At 37.7% G+C, this 18,569-nt stretch overlaps 3 protein-coding genes and 1 long non-coding RNA gene across 5 annotated transcripts; 1 reads left to right on the forward strand and 3 right to left on the reverse strand.

The window, feature by feature from the left end:
• Positions 1-3,148: 3,148 nt before the first annotated feature.
• LOC147548059 (uncharacterized) lies at positions 3,149-3,760 on the reverse strand. Its single transcript, XM_086667983.1, has one exon. It carries the CDS (start codon positions 3,758-3,760, stop codon positions 3,149-3,151), a length of 612 nt encoding a protein of 203 aa, XP_086524109.1.
• Positions 3,761-5,493: 1,733 nt separating this feature from the next.
• Positions 5,494-6,420, forward strand: LOC147548060 (uncharacterized). The gene is made up of 3 exons (XR_015236970.1): positions 5,494-5,712; positions 5,812-5,919; positions 6,117-6,420. It is a non-coding gene; the product is annotated as an uncharacterized LOC147548060 (long non-coding RNA).
• Positions 6,421-6,534: 114 nt separating this feature from the next.
• Positions 6,535-10,493, reverse strand: LOC147548061 (protein MIS12 homolog). 2 transcript variants are annotated; one of them, XM_086666211.1, is made up of 8 exons: positions 10,188-10,493; positions 9,898-10,027; positions 9,715-9,775; positions 8,967-9,086; positions 8,046-8,138; positions 7,817-7,955; positions 6,870-7,007; positions 6,535-6,765 (listed from the first exon to the last, which is right to left on the reverse strand). In XM_086666211.1, coding segments are annotated over exons 1-8 (744 nt in total). In that variant the 5' UTR covers positions 10,189-10,493; the 3' UTR covers positions 6,535-6,703. The 2 variants fall into 2 exon arrangements, with proteins under 2 accessions (XP_086522337.1, XP_086522338.1); XM_086666212.1 differs by having other exon boundaries at positions 10,207-10,392.
• An 827-nt stretch (positions 10,494-11,320) lies between these two features.
• On the reverse strand, positions 11,321-17,841 carry LOC147548062 (uncharacterized protein At1g32220, chloroplastic-like). Its single transcript, XM_086666213.1, has 10 exons — positions 17,538-17,841; positions 16,346-16,463; positions 16,146-16,234; positions 15,496-15,551; positions 15,356-15,411; positions 14,726-14,819; positions 13,826-13,905; positions 13,532-13,574; positions 12,746-12,837; positions 11,321-11,791 (listed from the first exon to the last, which is right to left on the reverse strand). Exons 1-10 carry the CDS (start codon positions 17,591-17,593, stop codon positions 11,621-11,623), a joined length of 855 nt encoding a protein of 284 aa, XP_086522339.1. The 5' UTR covers positions 17,594-17,841; the 3' UTR covers positions 11,321-11,620.
• Positions 17,842-18,569: the final 728 nt, after the last annotated feature.

Genomic DNA, 18,569 nt, shown 5'->3' on the forward strand with positions numbered 1-18,569 from the left:
ATCCAGATGCCTCCCTTTTTGAATTTCTGTTATAACTTCGTTAACTAGTCAACATTTCTCTCTCCTCCATCTCATCACGTCTCTGCCACCTCATCTTCTCGCCACCTCATTGTCTTCACCGGCGAAGGTCGCCGGCCAATTTTTCGGCCGACGACCATCAAACATTAAAAAAAATATCCTCTCTCTTAAAAAAATCTCTCTCCTCTCTCTCTCTAAATACTCCGGCGACGGTCGCCGGACGGAAAGTTAGTCGGTCGGCGACCTTCGCCGGTGAAGACGATGAGGTGGCGAGAAGATAAGGTGGCAGAGAGAAGTGATGAGATGGAGGAGAGAGAAATGATGACTGGTTAACGAAGTTATAACAGAAACTCAAAAAAGGTGTTATCTGGATATTTTTGATAAAGTAGGGGACCAGGCAGGAAGTTGGTCACAAAGTTGAGGGCTATTTGGGAAATAACCCGAAGAAATATTAAAAGTAATTAGTTAATTAGATTTTTTTTTTTTTTTTTTTGAGAAACAGAAAAAGCGCCAAAGAAAAGAAAGAAACTCCTAAACCGAAGGAAAAGCCTCCCGAACAGCCCGTTCCAACAGCCACATCCAATTGCCTTCATGCATTCGGCCCCATTTTGCTAACTGATCCGCCCTCGTGTTCCTCTCCCTCGGGATGTAAGAGAAGCCAACTTCACCTACTGCATCTGCTAGCTGTTTAATATTACTCATAAGATTCTCCGATTGCCAGTAGACTGTCGTTTGTTGATTATTTATACGCCTTATAATATTGAGGTTATCACTTTCGATACTGAGGCATTGTATATTGTTATGTTTAGCCCACTCCAGTGCCTTTATGATAGCCCAACATTCACATTCTTCGGCATTTTGCCCCTTGACCATATAAGCTGCCGCTGCCACAAACGATGACTGCTCATCTTGCATAAAACAACCAACTCCAGCATTTTCCGTTACATCCGTGAACGAGGCATCAACTTGTATCTGAACATATGAGGTAGAGATGTGGCTCGACTGTTCACTTACTTGCACCTCCTCATTGTCATTACCGAGACTGATAAGCCTGGGGGAGCCTCTAATCCTGTTAATCATCATCTCATGAGTCGTGTGAGATTGAGCTAAACATTTCTCACACCTAGCCTTCCAAATATGCCACAGAACTGTTGAGAAGCGAACCTGTGTGTCCGTATCTACATCCTTCCAAGAAATAATCCAATCCTGCAAACTGTTTATATTTTCTGAAATGATGTTAAATAAGAACCATACAGATTTAGCAAATTCACAATGTAGTAGCACATGCATCATGGTTTCCCTGTCATTACAATAACCACAGTTATAAATTCCTCCAATGAAATTACCGATTTTGTCTCGTACTGGGACGCTATTAGTACAGCATTTCCAGATAAATAGTTTTACTCTCGCAATAACAGGCAGATCTCATATAAATTTCCATTCCTTCGTCTCGTTTTGGTGACTCGCAGCTCGTAAGAAGTTATACATGGATTTGATTGTAAAGTTACCTGTTTTAGTTAAAGACCATCTAGCAGTGTCCACCTGGTGTGCCTGTAAATTAATACTCAGAATTGCATTACATATGTTAGTATTAAAATATTGGGATAAAATATTCGTATTCCAATGGTTATGAGTAATGAGTTGCTCCACTGTAGAAAGTGGACAATTATGATCGTTAGCCAACGGGGGAGGATTGTTAGGAATCCAAAAATCATTCCAAATATTAATATGAGTACCTCGATTGACGTCCCAGAAAACAAGATTAGACACCGTACTGATGTGTTTGGATATGGACTTCCAGAGCCAGGAATGGTGATGCTTAGCTTCTTTCGGAAACTGCTCTTTTTTGTAGTATTTCGCCTTCAGAATTTTAGCCCAAGGAGAATCCGGAAATTTAAGGAGACGCCACACTAATTTGCTCAGAAAAGCTTTATTGTCAAGATCAGGAAGCCTAAAGCCAAGGCCACCCATCTTTTTGGGACGACAGATAGCCTCCCAGTGAATGGTATGGATAGATTTGGATTTTCCCCACCAGAAAGCCCTTTGCAAGGCTTCAATGCGTCTGCTTACCCCTTTCGGGATTGCGAAGCATTGCATTTGGTATCGGGGAACAGCCGCTGCTATCGTGGATATCACAATAGAGCGGCCAGCTTGAGAGAGGAGAGAGGCTTTCCATTTAGAAAGCTTGAGTTGGATTTGGTTAGTGATAGAAGAAAAGAGTCTCGTTTTGCTAGCTCCAATGAATAAATGAGTACCAAGGTACTTATCAAGAGCAGAAGCTTGATGAACTTTGAGATTTCGGATCATCAGACGCTTAAATTTGGGATGAGTATTTTTCGAAAAGAACACCGAGGATTTCTCATAGTTGATTAATTGGCCCGAAGCTTTGCAGAACATATCCAGAATATTTTGGAGAACCGAAAGATTTTCCAGCGAGTTCTGGCCGAATATGATGCAATCGTCTGCAAAGAGAAGGTGTTTGATTTGAACAGTAGATCGAGGAAGCTGAAAACCAAGAAACGGTTCATCTCCATAACCGCTTTCAAGAAGCCTACTGAGACCTTCCATGGCTATGGTGAACAGAAACGGGGAAAGAGGGTCTCCTTGTCTAATACCCCTGGTAACATTGAAGGTCGGGCCCGGCCTACCATTAATGAGAACCGCCATAATGGACGTCGAGATGCATTCATGAATCATCTTAAGCCAATGATCAGAAAAACCCAGGTGACTCATCACAGCCTCAAGAAAATCCCATTCAATCCGATCAAAGGCTTTTGACATATCCAACTTTAGAGCAAAATAGCTTTTAACTCCTCTAGTGACCTTGAAGGAGTGTGTCAGCTCTTGACTGATAATGATATTATCAGTAATTTGGCGGCCCGGGACATAAGCAGCTTGGAAAGGAGAAATAATTTTCGGAAGAAGCACTTTAAGACGATTAGCCAATAACTTAGTAATGACCTTATAAGTGGTATTCATGAGACTGATAGGTCTGTAGTCAGCAGTAGTTTGCGGAGATTTGGTTTTCGGGATAAGGCAGATATGGGTGTGGTTAACCTGGTGAGGAAGAAAACCATTGTGGAAGAAGTCCACCACCAGCTTAATGACATCACCCTTAACTGTACCCCAATTAGCTTTTATAGAAGAGAGGAGGGTAACCATCCGGGCCCGGAGCAGAATCAGATTTGAGCGAAGACATCGCTTTTAGGATATCAGACTCCGAAGGAATGCTAGTCAGAATGCTGTTCTGAGCATGGGTAATCTGCGATGGAAACAGATTTAGGAGAGCAGGAGCGATGGAGGACTCAGCAGAGGTGGAGATGGTTTTAAGGTTATGAGAGAAGATATGAGCAATATCCGAGGCCTCATAACTCCAGGAGCCATCATTTCTCTTGACAGCAGAAATCTGGTTCTTCCTATTCCGATTAATAGCTTTGGCGTGGAAAAATTTAGTGTTACGATCTCCCAACTGAATGTTGTCATTACGAGATTTCTCCTTCCATAGGCTCTCGAGCTGGAGATATGTGTCTTCGAGCGCCTGATTCAAAGAATTGCAAACCTCATGATTTTCGGCCTCTTGAATAGCCTTGGTTAAATCCGAGATCTTTGTGTCCAGGTTCCCGAAGACATATTTATTCCAACGCGACAGATGGATAGCGAGTTGATTGAGCTTAGGGTGTATGAGATTAGGAGTAGGAGGCCAATGGTTCTTAATAAATTCCCCACAATCCGGGTGCGACATCCAAGTTCTGATAAATTTGGGCCTCTTTCGTACTGTTGGATTTTAGGCCCTTCCCATTATCAGTTTAACTTAGGTGATTATCGTGCTCAACACATCTTCATGATGTATCAATGCCTCGTAAACTTAGTCAATTTCTTAAAAAAGTTAATGCCATAGAGATACACTTCAATTTTGGGTTGGAAATAGTTTTAAAAGCAAATTTTCAGAAATGTTACAAGACAAGTCTTCAGACGTAGGCCTCTCTGTGAATGGTTAGGAGTTACGTTGGGCCCACTTTTTGTTATAGGAAATTTTATATGGTTTTTTTATTCACGCAGTAACAACTCTACATTTTCAACAAAAAAAAACAACTCTACATATATAATAAGTCCCGCCCTCTAAAAATAAAAAATATTTTTCAGAGTACAAAGACTTGGTGAAAAATTGATCAATTTTAGTTGACCATTTTTTAATTATCACAGGGAGACGATTTTAGTGGACCATTTCTTCTTTAATTCAGTATACGTAGCCAGTAAAATGTCATTGTCGGCGACTTTAATTTTTATTATCAATTATTTCTCTCATCTTTCCTCTTCGATCACTAACTCCGACCACCACCATCAAGTGCCTCTCCCTCTCTTTCCTCACTGTCTCTATCCATCCTCCTCCCACTCTCTCTTCTCTCTTTCCTCAACCCTTTCTCTCTCTATCTATGTTGGCTAAAACTGATCTGGTTTGGGAGTTATCCGGAGTATAGGGTTGAGGGTAGAGAGAGATACCCCCTTTGCCAGAATATATAGACAGGAGAGATAGAGTCTCTTACTGCTGCAGCCTTCTAAATTAGTTCCAAATTTCAAACATAAATGAGAAAGCATTTGATCTTGAAGAGGACCAGGAAGTTGGTGCCTTTGTGCTTAACCTGAGACAGCTTGAATAGTATCTCTCTATGTTTTCAAAAACAAGTTAGAAGAGAATAAGAAAGATATACATCAAAAGTTAAACAATATGGCATTATAAGCGAACAATACAACAAATCCCACTCACATAAAAACAGTACAAATAATATTGTACATATGGAGTTTGATTTTTGAAGTTCCAGTAATTCAAAGATTAGATGAAGATACAAATATAAGCAAGTCTGTACCCTTCGCCGAAGAGATAGAGATAGAAAGGGGATGAGGATAGAGAGGGAGGAGAAAAAAAAAGAAAGATAAACGGCAGTAGTAGTAGGAGAGGAGGAAGAAAGAGGACAAAAATGGTGATGATGGCCCGAAACGGTGGTGGGGGCCAGAGTTTGTGATCGGAGATGAGGAAGAAGAAGATGTTCGGTCTCCCTTCAAAATTTTGTACCCCAGAAAATTGACAAAATCCACATTTCCACAATATTCCTTGAATTCAAGGGGATATTATCAATCAGCTAAAAATCTAAAATCGAACAAAGATAGCAAGACCGACTGCCTGAATCGAACTGATGAGGTGATGACCATCGCATTACAAATGTGATACTCTAACCTCTAAGCTAAGCGTGCTCACTTAAAGAAACTGTCATATTCTAAAATTTTGCACCCCGAAAAATTTTCTTTTTTCCCAAAAGAGTCGGTCACGAATAGGTCGGTCATAATAAGATAGTCCCTATTAAAGGATGAAACATAAGGACAAAATCGCCCCTGACCTTATTGAAAGGCAGTTGGGGAAGGTCTGTGATACTTTGACGTACCTAGTTGATAACAAAAACTTGTGGTGTATATTGCACTATTGGATGTGTGTGTTCATGCATGTTATAAGGCCACGTCTCAACTGAGGAAATGGAAAAGGACTATAAATACTATTTGAGTTATTGTTTCATAAACAAGTCAATTTGATTTTTCAATCTCAAATCCAAAGTAATTTTGTGAGAGTGAAAAGAAAGACAACAAAGAGAGAGAATGGATAAATTGAGCTACAATGTTGGTCATGCCATGGGCCAAGCTGAGGTAATCTCCTACTTCTTATCGTGCATCATAAATATCGATTGTTACACCCAATGGATCGTCACTATATGATGATGAGTTAATTTTCTTGTTCTGATTTAGGTTAAGAAGGACCAATTAGTAGACAAGGCGTCGGGTGCAACACAATCTCCCAGTTTAATGGACAAGGCATCCGGTGCATTACAATCTGCCAAGGAAACTGGCCAACAGGTAGTCTATATAATACCTAAACCCTGTAAATCCTACTTTGGTTCTAACTCGCTTCGTTATGGGTGACTCTAATCGCTTTTCGATCCACTTGAATAACACGTAAAAATAACTTTGATTTAAGCATCTACTAAATAGAGTGTGTGTGCGTGCGCGCGAGTGTTCTGAATAATAAATGAGAATTTTGGGTGGTAATGTAGGCAGGGGAGCAGGTCAAGGAGAAGACACTAGGAGCAGTGGATGCTATCAAAAATGCAACTGGAATGAAGAACTAACTTCCAGATTGAAAATTAATAATGATCAACTACTTTTATTTACTAGCTACCCATCTTTATACACAATATAAAGATATGGGGTTGTTTTCCTTCTTTGTTTTCAGTCATTTTAGATCATCTTGTCCAACAACTTCTGTTGTCGTATATTTGAACAAATAAGACTCATCTATTGAGTTATCAGAATCTTAATCTGTAAATTTCAGTTTATTCTAGTATCCTCGTTCTTAAATGTTTGGATGTTTTATGGCATTTCCGACGATGGTGACCTCAATGATCCTTGTTTATTACTAGATGTTTCAAGCTACATATCTCAGGAGCAAAAATAAGCACATAAATAAAAAAGGAAGGACAAAAGTTCAAGCCTTCAATAATTAGGGTGGTAATGTTTCATAACATTAGAGAATGATTAAGATCGGTTATCATAGACCCATACACGATTACCAATACATAAGATCTAACCAAGTAAGAAAGAACTTACATGATATTATACAAAAAGTTGTGAACTCCACCTTTCACAAACTCTTCAAATCAGCTACAAAATCTTGAAGATCTTTTAATTCAACTTCGGGAAAACCTATAAAATGATATAAAGAATGTCATGAGCAGATAGCACTTAAGTTTTCAGTTATATTCTGTAATCTTGAAATAAGATAACTAAGTCATTCGCGTAAAGATTACCCTTTCTCCTATGCACAGTAAACTGATCTTCAGCATTTTCATATATTTTCCTTGTTCTGATGCCGTTAAACTTCTCCGATCGTTTCACCTTGAGGTTTTCCATTTTAACATGAAGTTTTGCAGCAGCTTTCACCATCTCTGTAAGCAGGACAAGAATTGAGTTATATCATATTTTGGTTCATTGTTTGTAATGAAGTGTAAACTGCAACTAGGATAATTTCAATTGGGTGCAACATTACTATAAGATTGATCATTTGAATGCAAAGTTTTTATCCAAATTAAGTCTCCACTAGGTATCCCATGAATTTCGAGAATATAATGGCCCAAGTTATGCTTTGGTAACTTGGCGGTGCATTTGCTAGCCCACAAAAGTTAGGCAAAAATTAATCAGGAATTCAGGATATCTAATGTCGGTATAAAATCAGGACCGCAAAAACATTTGGACTAGATACCACAAAAAAGGATAATTTGGACCCTGAATATTCACAAAATATCAAGAAATATGATGCAGAGCCTATGTTGCATGACCTGTCATGTTTGTTTACAACCCTTCTTTACCCTAAGATACTCGAGCTCACCAATGGTTGAGGCACGAGCCTATCATGCTTGGTCAAAACTTGTGACCGTAACTTCTCCAAATAATCAAAGATAGAACGGGTAAAGTGGATCTTGTACAAAATTATCATAATTAAGAGATACGCAGTTAGTGAGACTGTGAGACAGAAGAAGGCCAAAGCGTGAATCAACTGCTTCCATTGAAACCAGTTACTAAAGATCTCGCGATATAGAACTTAAACTATGTAATATCAGATATATAGCTGATGTATCACCAATATAACGCTTATCGTGCAGTCAGATTTGCTGATATTCAATAATACTCGATATATCAATCATATGATAGTGTTTCGCCCGCTGACCTACTTAAAACTAACTGTTAACACATATACCTTCAAACATGTCATGCACAGATTTCTGCTCATATGGTTGCAACGCCTCAGTAACAGAGTCAGCACAGCTAGTACTCAAGGAATTCTGCTGCTTCAGATCATGAAGCTCTTTTTGCAGCTCAGATGACTCCTTTCCGACCTGAAGGTAATAGCCAATTAAGAATGTCAAATAAACTAAAATCGTCCCAGAAACAGAAGTTACTCAAAATTAAGTTGCGGTGCTTATTACCATGTAAAGCTTCTCCCTTAACGAATCTAGCTCGTGGTCCAGCTCTGCATCAGAGAGTAGATCTTGATCCATCACAATGTCATCACTGTTCCGCTGGAAACGTTATCAATACAAAGTTTGTGGTTATTGAAAAGATTAAGAATATAAGAACGTGTTATTCCCTTGAGCGAAACAACACTTAATAGTTATTAGTCTACAATTAACTTATCTAAATACAAAAGCTTCTCAGCCAAAAAATAGGTAGCGACCATACATTTTATACAATTGGAAAATCCTAACCTCGATACTTACTTTTACCACTTCTTTTCGTTTAAGATAAGATTGAACTCTGAAGTGGTGTGAAGAAATTTACAAATCGTAAGCAACTGAGGCCCTTTCAGGAGATCGGAACCACTAAGCTGACGACCAGATGGGCCTTGGTATGTTCCAATTGGCAGAAAGACAGCAACTGTTAGTCATTGTTTTACAAACTTCCAAGGCATACGCCTCGAGGCGAGGCGGTCACCTAATGCCTCGAGGCATACCTATTTGAACTCAAGAATAAACGTGTCCTTCTGAAGTAACCTGTTATTTTTTAGTTGTATTTTTGTTTATGAAACACTTAGGCGTTTATATTATGGTAGTAAAGTAGACATACTATGTTACTTTTCACATAATTGATATCATTTTGTCTTATAACAAATAAGACAACGCCTTTTTCGCGGCCTCAAGGCACTGTCTCGCTAGGTTACTCTGAAAACTCTGATGATCATATACTTTTTATCTTTTTAAAATAAAATCCATGTGATAGTATAACCTCGTTGGCCGAAGAGAGATGAAAAGAGTGTGCAAGCTTCTGGCTATTATCTCAACATCTGTGACAGAGTTAGATGTACATGTGAAAGAATTTATTAAACGAGATGCTTAAAAACCGTAACTTACAGCTTTGGGTAAGGAAAATCCTTCAGGAACAGCAAAGCAATGACGAAGACAGTACTTCTCCCACATACCCATCCGTTGGTCTAATACTTCTTGAATAACATTACGAATAGAAGATACGCCCTAAACAGGGGTAAAAATTAAAATAGCAATCATTAGTAATCAAGTTAAACTTACATAACAAATTTCAACATAGATTTGCATCTACAAGTCTAAAAGCACAACCGATTTAGCAGTTATTGACTAAGTATCTTCCGTTTTCCATACATTTGGAACTTATGTAAATGCTAACAATAACATAAAACTATTAAAAATACAATGGTCAATTAGATAATTAATTATTCGACAATAAATAGAAGTGATTTCTCATTACTATGAGTAGATGATTAGAAAAATAATATATCCAAGCGTTATATATGATTTATTCTACCGATACGATGTTATTGACTTCGGAATCTTTTGTAATTTCAAACGTGAAGTGAGATCACAAACCATTAACCTAATATTGCAGAATTTTAACTAGGTTTACTTTAAACATATCTTCGCTTTCCTTCACGACCAGCAACAAGCGACGTTTCCCACAATTTATGTCTCATATTCTAGTGAGCAGTTAATCTATACTCTATAGAGATGAATGAAACTAATGATATGAACCCATGTTCAGATATAATGCTTCACAAAGTGATGTAATCAGAAACTAGTATACAAGATAATTACACAGGAAATATCAAAACTATCCCAAAGGGGTTACCTTTTTTAGGTCATCTAATTTATCTTCTTCAACTGCTTCTTTCACAATCTCTGATGCCTTCCTATATACCAGTATGAATCCCAGAAGAAATACAAAAACAAGGGTTTCAATTAGGGCTAAAAATCAAAGAAAACCCCCAAGAAGAAAAATGAATTTTTTTTTAACTAAATGAGAAAAACTTACTGTTCATAAAACTCAAAAGCCCCATCGACTGTATCATCAACTGAATTGAGTACCTCGTTTATAAAGAGTTGAGGGTTTAGATTTAAAGAATCAAAAACTTCCTCCTCCCTTTCCGTTCCTTCGCTTGCCACTGCCAGGCATGAAGGATATGAGAATTACATCAAAATGATGCAAAAGAATTATAAATGTCAGATATCGATCTTTCTTCTGTCTAGATTCTTGATGATCAGAAGTGAATTCAGAAATCCAAAGACAAATTAGATTGCACATGAACTGAAAAAAAAACTTACTAGGGTTTCCGGTTCTTACTCGAGGAGTTCTTAGTTTACTGATGTTGAATTTTCCCGCCAAACTATTTGGGGAAGTTTTAGAGCCCTACCCACAGTGTTATTGGCGTCTCCTCGTTATTAGCGCCCTTTGTTTTCGCAAAAATAATTAAAGGGACGCTCTTGAAAATGAGCACCGCTAGCTTTGACCTAAGGACAAGAGTATTTCAGGTGCACTAGTAAGTTAATGGGTTAGAAATAAGTGGGGTCCAACTGAATTTTTGAACATAAATCGACAAGATCCGACCGATGTTCTGTACATTATTTGGTATGTCTTAACTGAGTTTGAGCAATTTATAACATATCGTGACCATTATATGTGGGGAAAGAAACAAAAGTAGATGGAAGCTCAATAGAAAATGTGCCATGATCCCTCGAGCGAACTTGGGGTGAGGGATCCCTTCATCACATATAGGATATAGAAAGACGAACTTGGGGTGACGGATCCCTTCATCACATATAGGATATAGAAAGACAAAGTACGTGTCTATTGTTTTCTAAAACTAATATATTTGATGATTGTCTCATACTTCGATCGAAGTTGAGACTTCACAATCATGAATTGGAGATGCTAGTAGCTACGATTCGTTGTGAAGCTAAACGAGCAATGAAGAAAGATAGTATCTGGTGAAGGAGGTAACTTCCGATCAAGATGCCAATGTGATCATCTACTCGGAAAAGAGAAATAATGAACATCATTGAGTTTGGTCGTTTTAAAGATTGTAATATTTAAGTAGAAACCAGCAACAATCAACGGCTCAAAAAGTATTGATTGGTTTGATTGGAAGACTAGTGGGAAAGTGTGCTTAGCACTTAGCAGTAGCAGACCGGTCCGAAAGATCGAACAAGGCTTGGTAAAATGCTGGCCCCTATGGCCAGCATATGGGCATAGGTGAGAGCCAAACTCCTTTATATACTTGGATGTTTTATTCTTTACCTAAATTCTCTTGTATACTTGGATGTTTTGTTCTTACCTAAATTGTTCTGCAGAAAAGGAAAGGGTATGATGGAAATTGATCCCATGGACCTAATATTTGCCTACGTAAGAAAAAAAGAAAGTCGGGAAGTATTCTACCGCCAATCTGATAATGTAATACTGAGGGAAGCCAAATTTTATATTAGATGGAAAATCGATAAACAAATGAGCATATTACGAGGTGACAACATTAGAGAGTAACTCGCCCGGCCGAAACATTATAGCTCTAACCAAAAAATAGGCAGAATAAGTGGAAACAGGACAGTAAACCTATAAGCCGATCTTGACACTGCAACTATGTTCATGCATTTTATTACATTGAATAGTTCAGGAAACTCGAATCAAATTCAAGGTCCATACAAACTACTGCTTATAATGAACAAACGGAAAAGTATCCAAGACAACTGGCTTGGTTCGCTCATTATTGCTGACCATGGCGTAGTATACCATAAACGTCTACGATACCTGGAGGAAACACGGGATCTGTTGCAGCTCTTACAGCAACCTTTGCAACAGCATTCACGCTTACGGGAGGTGTCAGCAGTGGACCCACCAAAGGTACTCGGCTTAATGGTTTAGCATGTTGAAGAACCTGCATCAGTTTCACCTAGAAAGTTAAATAACTGTAACCCTGAAATTGATTCTGAACTTTAACATGAGATTAGTAACCCCGACTTGGGTATATGTTAATACATTTGATTTCAGGTATATCACGACCCAAGTACAGCTTTTCCGGACAATACGATTTAAGACAGATGAAGTCTGACACAGATAACCCGTGGACAAACTTTGTGGAAAATGATTCCTCGCAGTAGAGCTTATATCGAACATGATAGAGTAACAAACAGGTGGTCCTTTTGCAGATGTTAAATGAAAATTTTCCTCTCTTAACTCAATCACGTGTATCCAACCGTCTTTTATTGGAAAAAAGGTTGAACATTACGGTACCACAAGGAAAAATGGTACTCTCTTAACACAAAAATATACTCATACCACTCATCGCAAAGTGGCTTCGCGATAGACGTCTACAAACTTAACATGGTAGGTGGTACTAGAGCTGCGTCTACACGTGATAGGCCCAGCGGTTAAATGCGCTTCAATTCACCCAACAAAAGATACACGTTAAGAATAAGCTCAGAGAGAGTACTCCCATAACCAGAAGTATAATATGTAGGGCCTCTTCACTCATTGCTAATTGATTTCCCGTTGGATGTTCACAAATTTAACAACCCTGGCCTCAAAGAGACATAAGAATCACGGCCGGGGTATCGGACCAAACCGACCCCATTAGGCATTTGTTGGAAGGTTAAAAGTTTCAAACAAATTTTCACCATCTCAAGACAATCGCTCAAGGGTGTAAACAGGTATTTCGGCACTTGTTCATAACAGAACCGATGCGACCTGGTTTGTGTGGTTCAGATTCTGACCTAATATCTTGGTTCTGGTTCTGTCTATTTACGCAGTTGCAAGAATCAAAACAAAAAGAAATATATTGTTCCATTTGGTCTACTAAAAATTTAGCTATTTGCAAGTAGTGTTATTTTACCATTTCCAAGGGTGCTCCAACAAGACCAAGAGGTAACTTTATGCCACCAACTAGACGTGTACCATGGATAAAACCTGGTCTAAGTATCACTCCTGAAATACAAAGGGTTAAGATGTAATACATCAATTAGAAATTCAAGTAGAAAAAACATTTGTTCTTGAAGAAAAAAAGAATTAAGGTGGTGACACGAGCAAACCGGCTATAGCATGAGAAGGGTGAGTCTGAGAGGGGGTTCAGTTTTAGAGTTTGGTGTGCAACTACTAAGTGCAGTTGCACTTTATCGAGTATGATCATCTAAAAGAGTTCCAGTATCTTGGCTTGGGTACCCCAAGTAGTCTTGGACAGGTAACAACTACTGACTCAATAATTAGAAGTAACTATTTTTATGCTTCATTTTTCACTAAGAACGACTGAATCAGTCTCCACCAAGATGAAACAGGTCCAACACGGTGGCACTTGTAAACCATTAGTATCTGTTTCGAAATTAACTGTCAAGACTTCAAGAGACAACAGTTCAGAATTGAAGCTTCGAATCACCTATTATGTGAAAAATGATAAGATTTTCTAATATACGGCGTGATTTTGTACCATATGACGAGGAGATCATTCAAAAACAGCCGATGTACCATATTCATATCGATTAGACACAAGTTCTAAACAGAGTTAACAAAGTCAAGTGTTAAAAACAAAACAATCAAACTAAAAAAGGTGTGGTGCAAGTAAGATTTCTGTTATATGGACTTTCATCAAGACAGGGATAGAATGAGAAAGGCTTAGAAAGCACACCTGCGTATGGAAATCTTGTCAATAGCTCTGTTTCAGCAGCTCTCTGTGTCAATTGTCATACAGTTTACACATAAGATTCATTCACAGAATAGAAAAAGGCAGCAAGGTCTTGAAATAGACCCAATATCAGCCCATGTCAGTCATCAAGAGTCAGACAAAACAAACATTCTAAAATCTGATTCGAAAAAAACTAAAAATCAACAAACCAAAGTGAATTCCACCGAACACTTTTGTTAGGGAGAGCCCATTGTCAATTAGTCACAGCATATAAAGATTAAAAGTAAAGAAAATCACCTTCCCCTCATAATATCCTTTAAGTAAATAATTTGCCACACCAAGATCAGCAGCTGAGATATACACATATCGTTTTACACCTGCATAAAGGAATTAAGAAAGAGTCAAAACAGGACTTCTTCGACACATCAATGAAAGGAACAATCCCAGCAAGAAGATATGACTACTAGAAGCGAGTGTTACTCAAAATGAAGGGTCCAACTAACTTTTCTTTACCAAATTCAGTTTTCTATTCCATGTATAATGTAACGAGTTCATCCAAGTTACGGGAAATAAATACGAAAAGCATTTAATAGAAAGACAATTTTAGCTAGAAAATGTAACGAGTGCCATATGAAAAGCCAAACGTAACATTTTGCTTGGTGGAAGAAACCGACAGTAGTTGTCTATTAGATAGACCCTACTATTTGACTTAACTTGACATAGCCAAATCAGGAAAATTCTGAGAAAGAAAATCAAACGAGGAAGTAGGGAGGAATCTGTACTGTTAAAGGTTAAATAGGTTGGGGAATCTGTACTGTTGAAGGTTAAATAGATTGGGGTCTTTTTCTTTGGATAGGAAGATCGGAAGGTCCCTCGCATTTTGCGACTCCTTGAATCCCTTTTCAACCTCAACAGAGTAAAAATAAAAAGACAGTAGAACATGTACAAAATGATGTTTGACGTTCTTTCTGAGGCACACTTCTCAATGTATAACTCAGCCCAACGATCACTATTCATCCATTGAAAAGAAAAGCTACATGATGTTATGACTCTTTGTTGTTCCCTTATTCCTTATCTTCATGATTCTAAGTTGTAATAAAACAAAAGATAAATTGTACCAAGAGTTCGATTTTTAGCCCGCAGGCCGTCTTCATGTTATATCATATTACATGAAAAAAAAAAACTCTAAGGTCGTACCTTGTTCCGCGGCAGCCCTGATTGCATTGATGTTTGCCGTTCCAGCAATTTTATACATGTATGAGTTTGAGCCGAAGGCTCCAACACATGATATCTACACAATAAAGCTTCCATTAATAAATTACACCACCGTTGCTGCAGAATAAAGTATAAACAGATGAAATGCAAGTAAAGTATCCCCACTAAATGAAACAAGTGATACTGAAGAAGAATATTAAAAAAATCGAAATTTTTGAAAAAAAAAATGTAGAAAGAAAAATCTTGTTGGCTTCAAGTAGCTTTAGACTGTACATTGCCCTATTGGAGATCTGAGGAAGCTGCCGGATGGAAGATAACTAACAGATACATGCCCAAATAAATTAGCTTTAATGTCCTTAAATATCAAACACAATTCTAGAGACTTGTTAAACGTGGCTATTAACTAAAATGAGTCTGCATAACTAGCAGCAACAATAAGAATGCGACCTCAACAACTTTATTCGCCTAAAACACTCAAGATTCTCAGTTTCCATCAACTGCCAAAAGTTCAGTGAAGTACAGAAGAGTGCACGTAAAGAGAAAAAACTGTGAATGCGAAGAAAGAGGAGTGTCTAAAAGTCCTATCCTAGCTATTAAGAGGAGGCATCTTACCACAGCAGTCACATCTTTCAGGACCTCTGTCAGAGAATCAGGTGCAAGAAGGTCCCCTGAACGAAAAAAAAATTATGGACTTTACACTATATTCTAACTGATGGTACTAATGAACCAAAAACTAAAGGAAGAACACCAACCCTTATGCCAGTCAACATTGTTAGCCCATGATTCATTTATGGATGCCCTTCCAGACCTGGAAGTAAGAAAAGGCGAAGAGCAAATTGTTGTACTAAAAAAATACTGATATGGGATTTAAACAAAACAAAGAAGAAAAACATCAAAAGATCGCAGTTATAATTTACAGTTAAGCCTAAAATAATATATTTAGCAAACAATTTCAAAAGAAATACATGTATTTATCATTTCAGAACTAAAAGTTTGGAACTAGAAGGCGTTCAATGTTAGGCAGGATATGAAGTTAATCTTTCACAAAGGAGCAATTTCAAACAACAAGGAGCAAACTCTTTAAACGATATCAATTTCAGAGGAGAAGATTGAAGAGAAATCAATAGCATTAGTGAAGTTGAAAATGAGTGCACTTATTTTATATTTCATTATAGTCCTATGATGCAAGATAAATCGGATTTAGACTTGGTACAAGCATACCCCGAAATTGGATTTGGATGAACATCAAAAACAATAGTGTGAGGATGAATTTTTAGCAAGGTATTAATTTCAAAATATTTTCGGTTGAAATGACCGAAATATTTCTATTCCATGCCTACTGAAATTTCCATTGAAATCAGAATTTAACTAAGTTTCTCTTAACAATGCTTTTACAACATACCTGCTCAGGCTAGAGACAGACAAACCACGATCTAAAGCTTCTTTGCAGACATTTGAGCCGACAAATCCATTTCCACCCAATACAAGTAACTGAACCAAAGGAAAAAGAACTGAAGAATAGTTAGAAACGATAACCTACACATGGAACCAATTAAATGACCAAATGGAATAGAAATTCTGCTACTCCAGACTGCCACTTGCCTTCTCTGATGGAGGTGGTGGCACGTTTATTGTTTCTGCCTCTTCAACTTTGAATGGTTCATCTACCTTATTAGAATCTGTAGTGAAAAGCCTCCCATTACCGGCCAAAGGCACTGCACTGTCATGACAATTAACATAATATCATCAGTTAATTTGAAAAAAGAATACTACATGGGGGCAATAATTTCAGTTCACATCCACAAACTGGACCTCATATTCAATCAGCTCTATGTACGTCAACGAATCTCATGGTGTAGATACCCTTCAACGGGGACCATGTCTGAACGTTGAATACAAAAAAAATACTTATTATCTTGCCAAAGCTTCTTATGCCCCATACCATAAGGTAATTCTTGACCTTACTGCTATGACCATTTCGATCGTACAAGTAGCCCGAATTATCATTTGAAAATCGAACTATTTGATGCTCTAGTATGCACCCCCTCCTGACCTCCTCCCAACCAAAAGATAAAACTTACAAGGAAATTGAACCACGAAAATAATTAAGTGTCAAGTCCAATATGTTTATCACACATCATACCTTTTCTCCTATACCACCACGATACCAAGTTCGCAGTTCAAAAGTCGAAACGTCAACATGTGCAGAAAACCCACTTACTAGGAGTACACAAAATCGACTGTTTAAATCCTATTTTTCGTCAATCGTTATCCCTGATCTTGTCTACCATATAACTATCGGCTCAGAGCAAAAATTACCCCAAATTAGGAATTTTTGATTTCATTATGATTTATCACCTAGCAAATGATCCTGAAAACTTCTAAAGCAACACCAGAATTCCCATTCAAAACATTCAATTACACTCAAATTCTTCACATTAAACAAATTCAATATGTTTATACCGACCTTTTAACCTCAACAGACAATAAAACATACTCTTACCTCCCAAAAACCTAAAATAAGAAATTACAAATCAGAGTGGAAAACCAAGAAACAAAGACATTTTTGAGAAAATAGAAACAACCCAGTTTGGGAAGTTCATAAACAACTGTTTGTACACTAACAATGGCTTCCATTTCCAACTCTATTCACCTACCCTTTCTTAACTATCATCACATAAACCCATGATTTGTCCCAAAAATCAATAAAATATACAATAATAGTGAAATTCGGAAATGGGTAATCAAGAATAGTCGATGATTCTAAAAATACGAAATCATAATTAAGACTTACTAGAGTTTTGGAAGTGAAGATTGTGAGTGAAGCAAGCGTGAAACGATCGACTTCATTTCGTTTTCTTATCAATTAGTTTTGGAATCGAACTACGAAAACCAAATTCAATTGTTTGTTTTTTGCTTTGTTCTTTTGGGTTGGATTCCGATTCTTCAAGAACAAATCAAAATTACGTTCGAATTACAGAAGAACGAAAAAATGACTTTTTTTCTTTCGTTCTTTCAGAGAAACATAAAAACGGCTTATTTTTTGAGAGAAAACATTTTGATATTGTACTCCCGTTTTAGCTAAACTATTTTGAGTCGTAGATTTAGGCTTATTTAGCCTTTCATTTTATAAGGAGAAAAATGAATCAACGGCTGTGAATAGATCTTTGATGTCTAAAGATGATTATTTGACCGTTCGATTTAATGGTAGTATAAATGTTCTATCATGCGGAGTATATTAACTAACTCCTATGTTAGACAGTGAGGCTCTCTACACGTGGCGCGTAGAGCGCCACGTCCCTGTGTTGGCAACTTTTATGTAACGGGTTCACCTGTGAACCGGTCTTGTTGTCTAATTTTGCTCCATAAACTTCCACTGTTCCATACTTCCACCTAGAATGCTAGATAAAAAATGGTTATTATTTGGGATATTTAGTGTGAGGGTCAAAGAAAAGTGTCGACATTAGTATTTGGGTCAAGAATTTGCCTGTTATAGGATCTGGGTCACAGACTAACCGTTGACCCAGTTGACTAGAGACGGTCGTTAACAACCGTTAGTTTGTGATTCAAATGCAAATACCGGTACTTTTTCATTGACCCTAACTTTACTTGTTAATCATTGGAACATGAACGTCTTAGGGGGAATTTGTGAAAGATGTGCGGGTTTCGGGGGTGTACACATTTCGATGGAGAACTTGTCAGACGTAGAGTTGAGCCTAGTCTTAAGCTAGTTCTTCCACCATCGTTAGCGCTGCAAAAGACTCGAACCCTGACCGGTGAATCTGTCAATAGAGAGCCATAGACACCGACGACCTACCATTGATAG

This window comes from Eschscholzia californica, unplaced genomic scaffold (assembly GCF_041429995.1).
Source record: "Eschscholzia californica isolate CP2 unplaced genomic scaffold, dmEscCali1.0.p SCAF_3, whole genome shotgun sequence".
In the NCBI taxonomy this organism is placed as follows: Eukaryota; Viridiplantae; Streptophyta; class Magnoliopsida; order Ranunculales; family Papaveraceae; genus Eschscholzia; species Eschscholzia californica.

Excerpts from the sequence above, each read along its gene's own strand:
- LOC147548059 (XM_086667983.1), bottom strand. The coding sequence starts at position 3,760 with ATGTCGCACCCGGATTGTGGGGAATTTATTAAGAACCATTGGCCTCCT.
- LOC147548061 (XM_086666211.1), bottom strand. Across the intron at positions 9,087-9,714 it reads AATTAGATGACCTAAAAAAG|GGCGTATCTTCTATTCGTAA; the intron begins GTAACCCCTTTG and ends ACCCCTGTTTAG. Across the intron at positions 6,766-6,869 it reads TACTGTGCATAGGAGAAAGG|GTTTTCCCGAAGTTGAATTA; the intron begins GTAATCTTTACG and ends ATCATTTTATAG.
- LOC147548062 (XM_086666213.1), bottom strand. The coding sequence starts at position 17,593 with ATGAAGTCGATCGTTTCACGCTTGCTTCACTCACAATCTTCACTTCCA. Across the intron at positions 16,464-17,537 it reads TCTTCACTTCCAAAACTCTA|TGCAGTGCCTTTGGCCGGTA; the intron begins GTAAGTCTTAAT and ends TTGTCATGACAG. Across the intron at positions 13,575-13,825 it reads AAGGATATTATGAGGGGAAG|AGAGCTGCTGAAACAGAGCT; the intron begins GTGATTTTCTTT and ends CAATTGACACAG.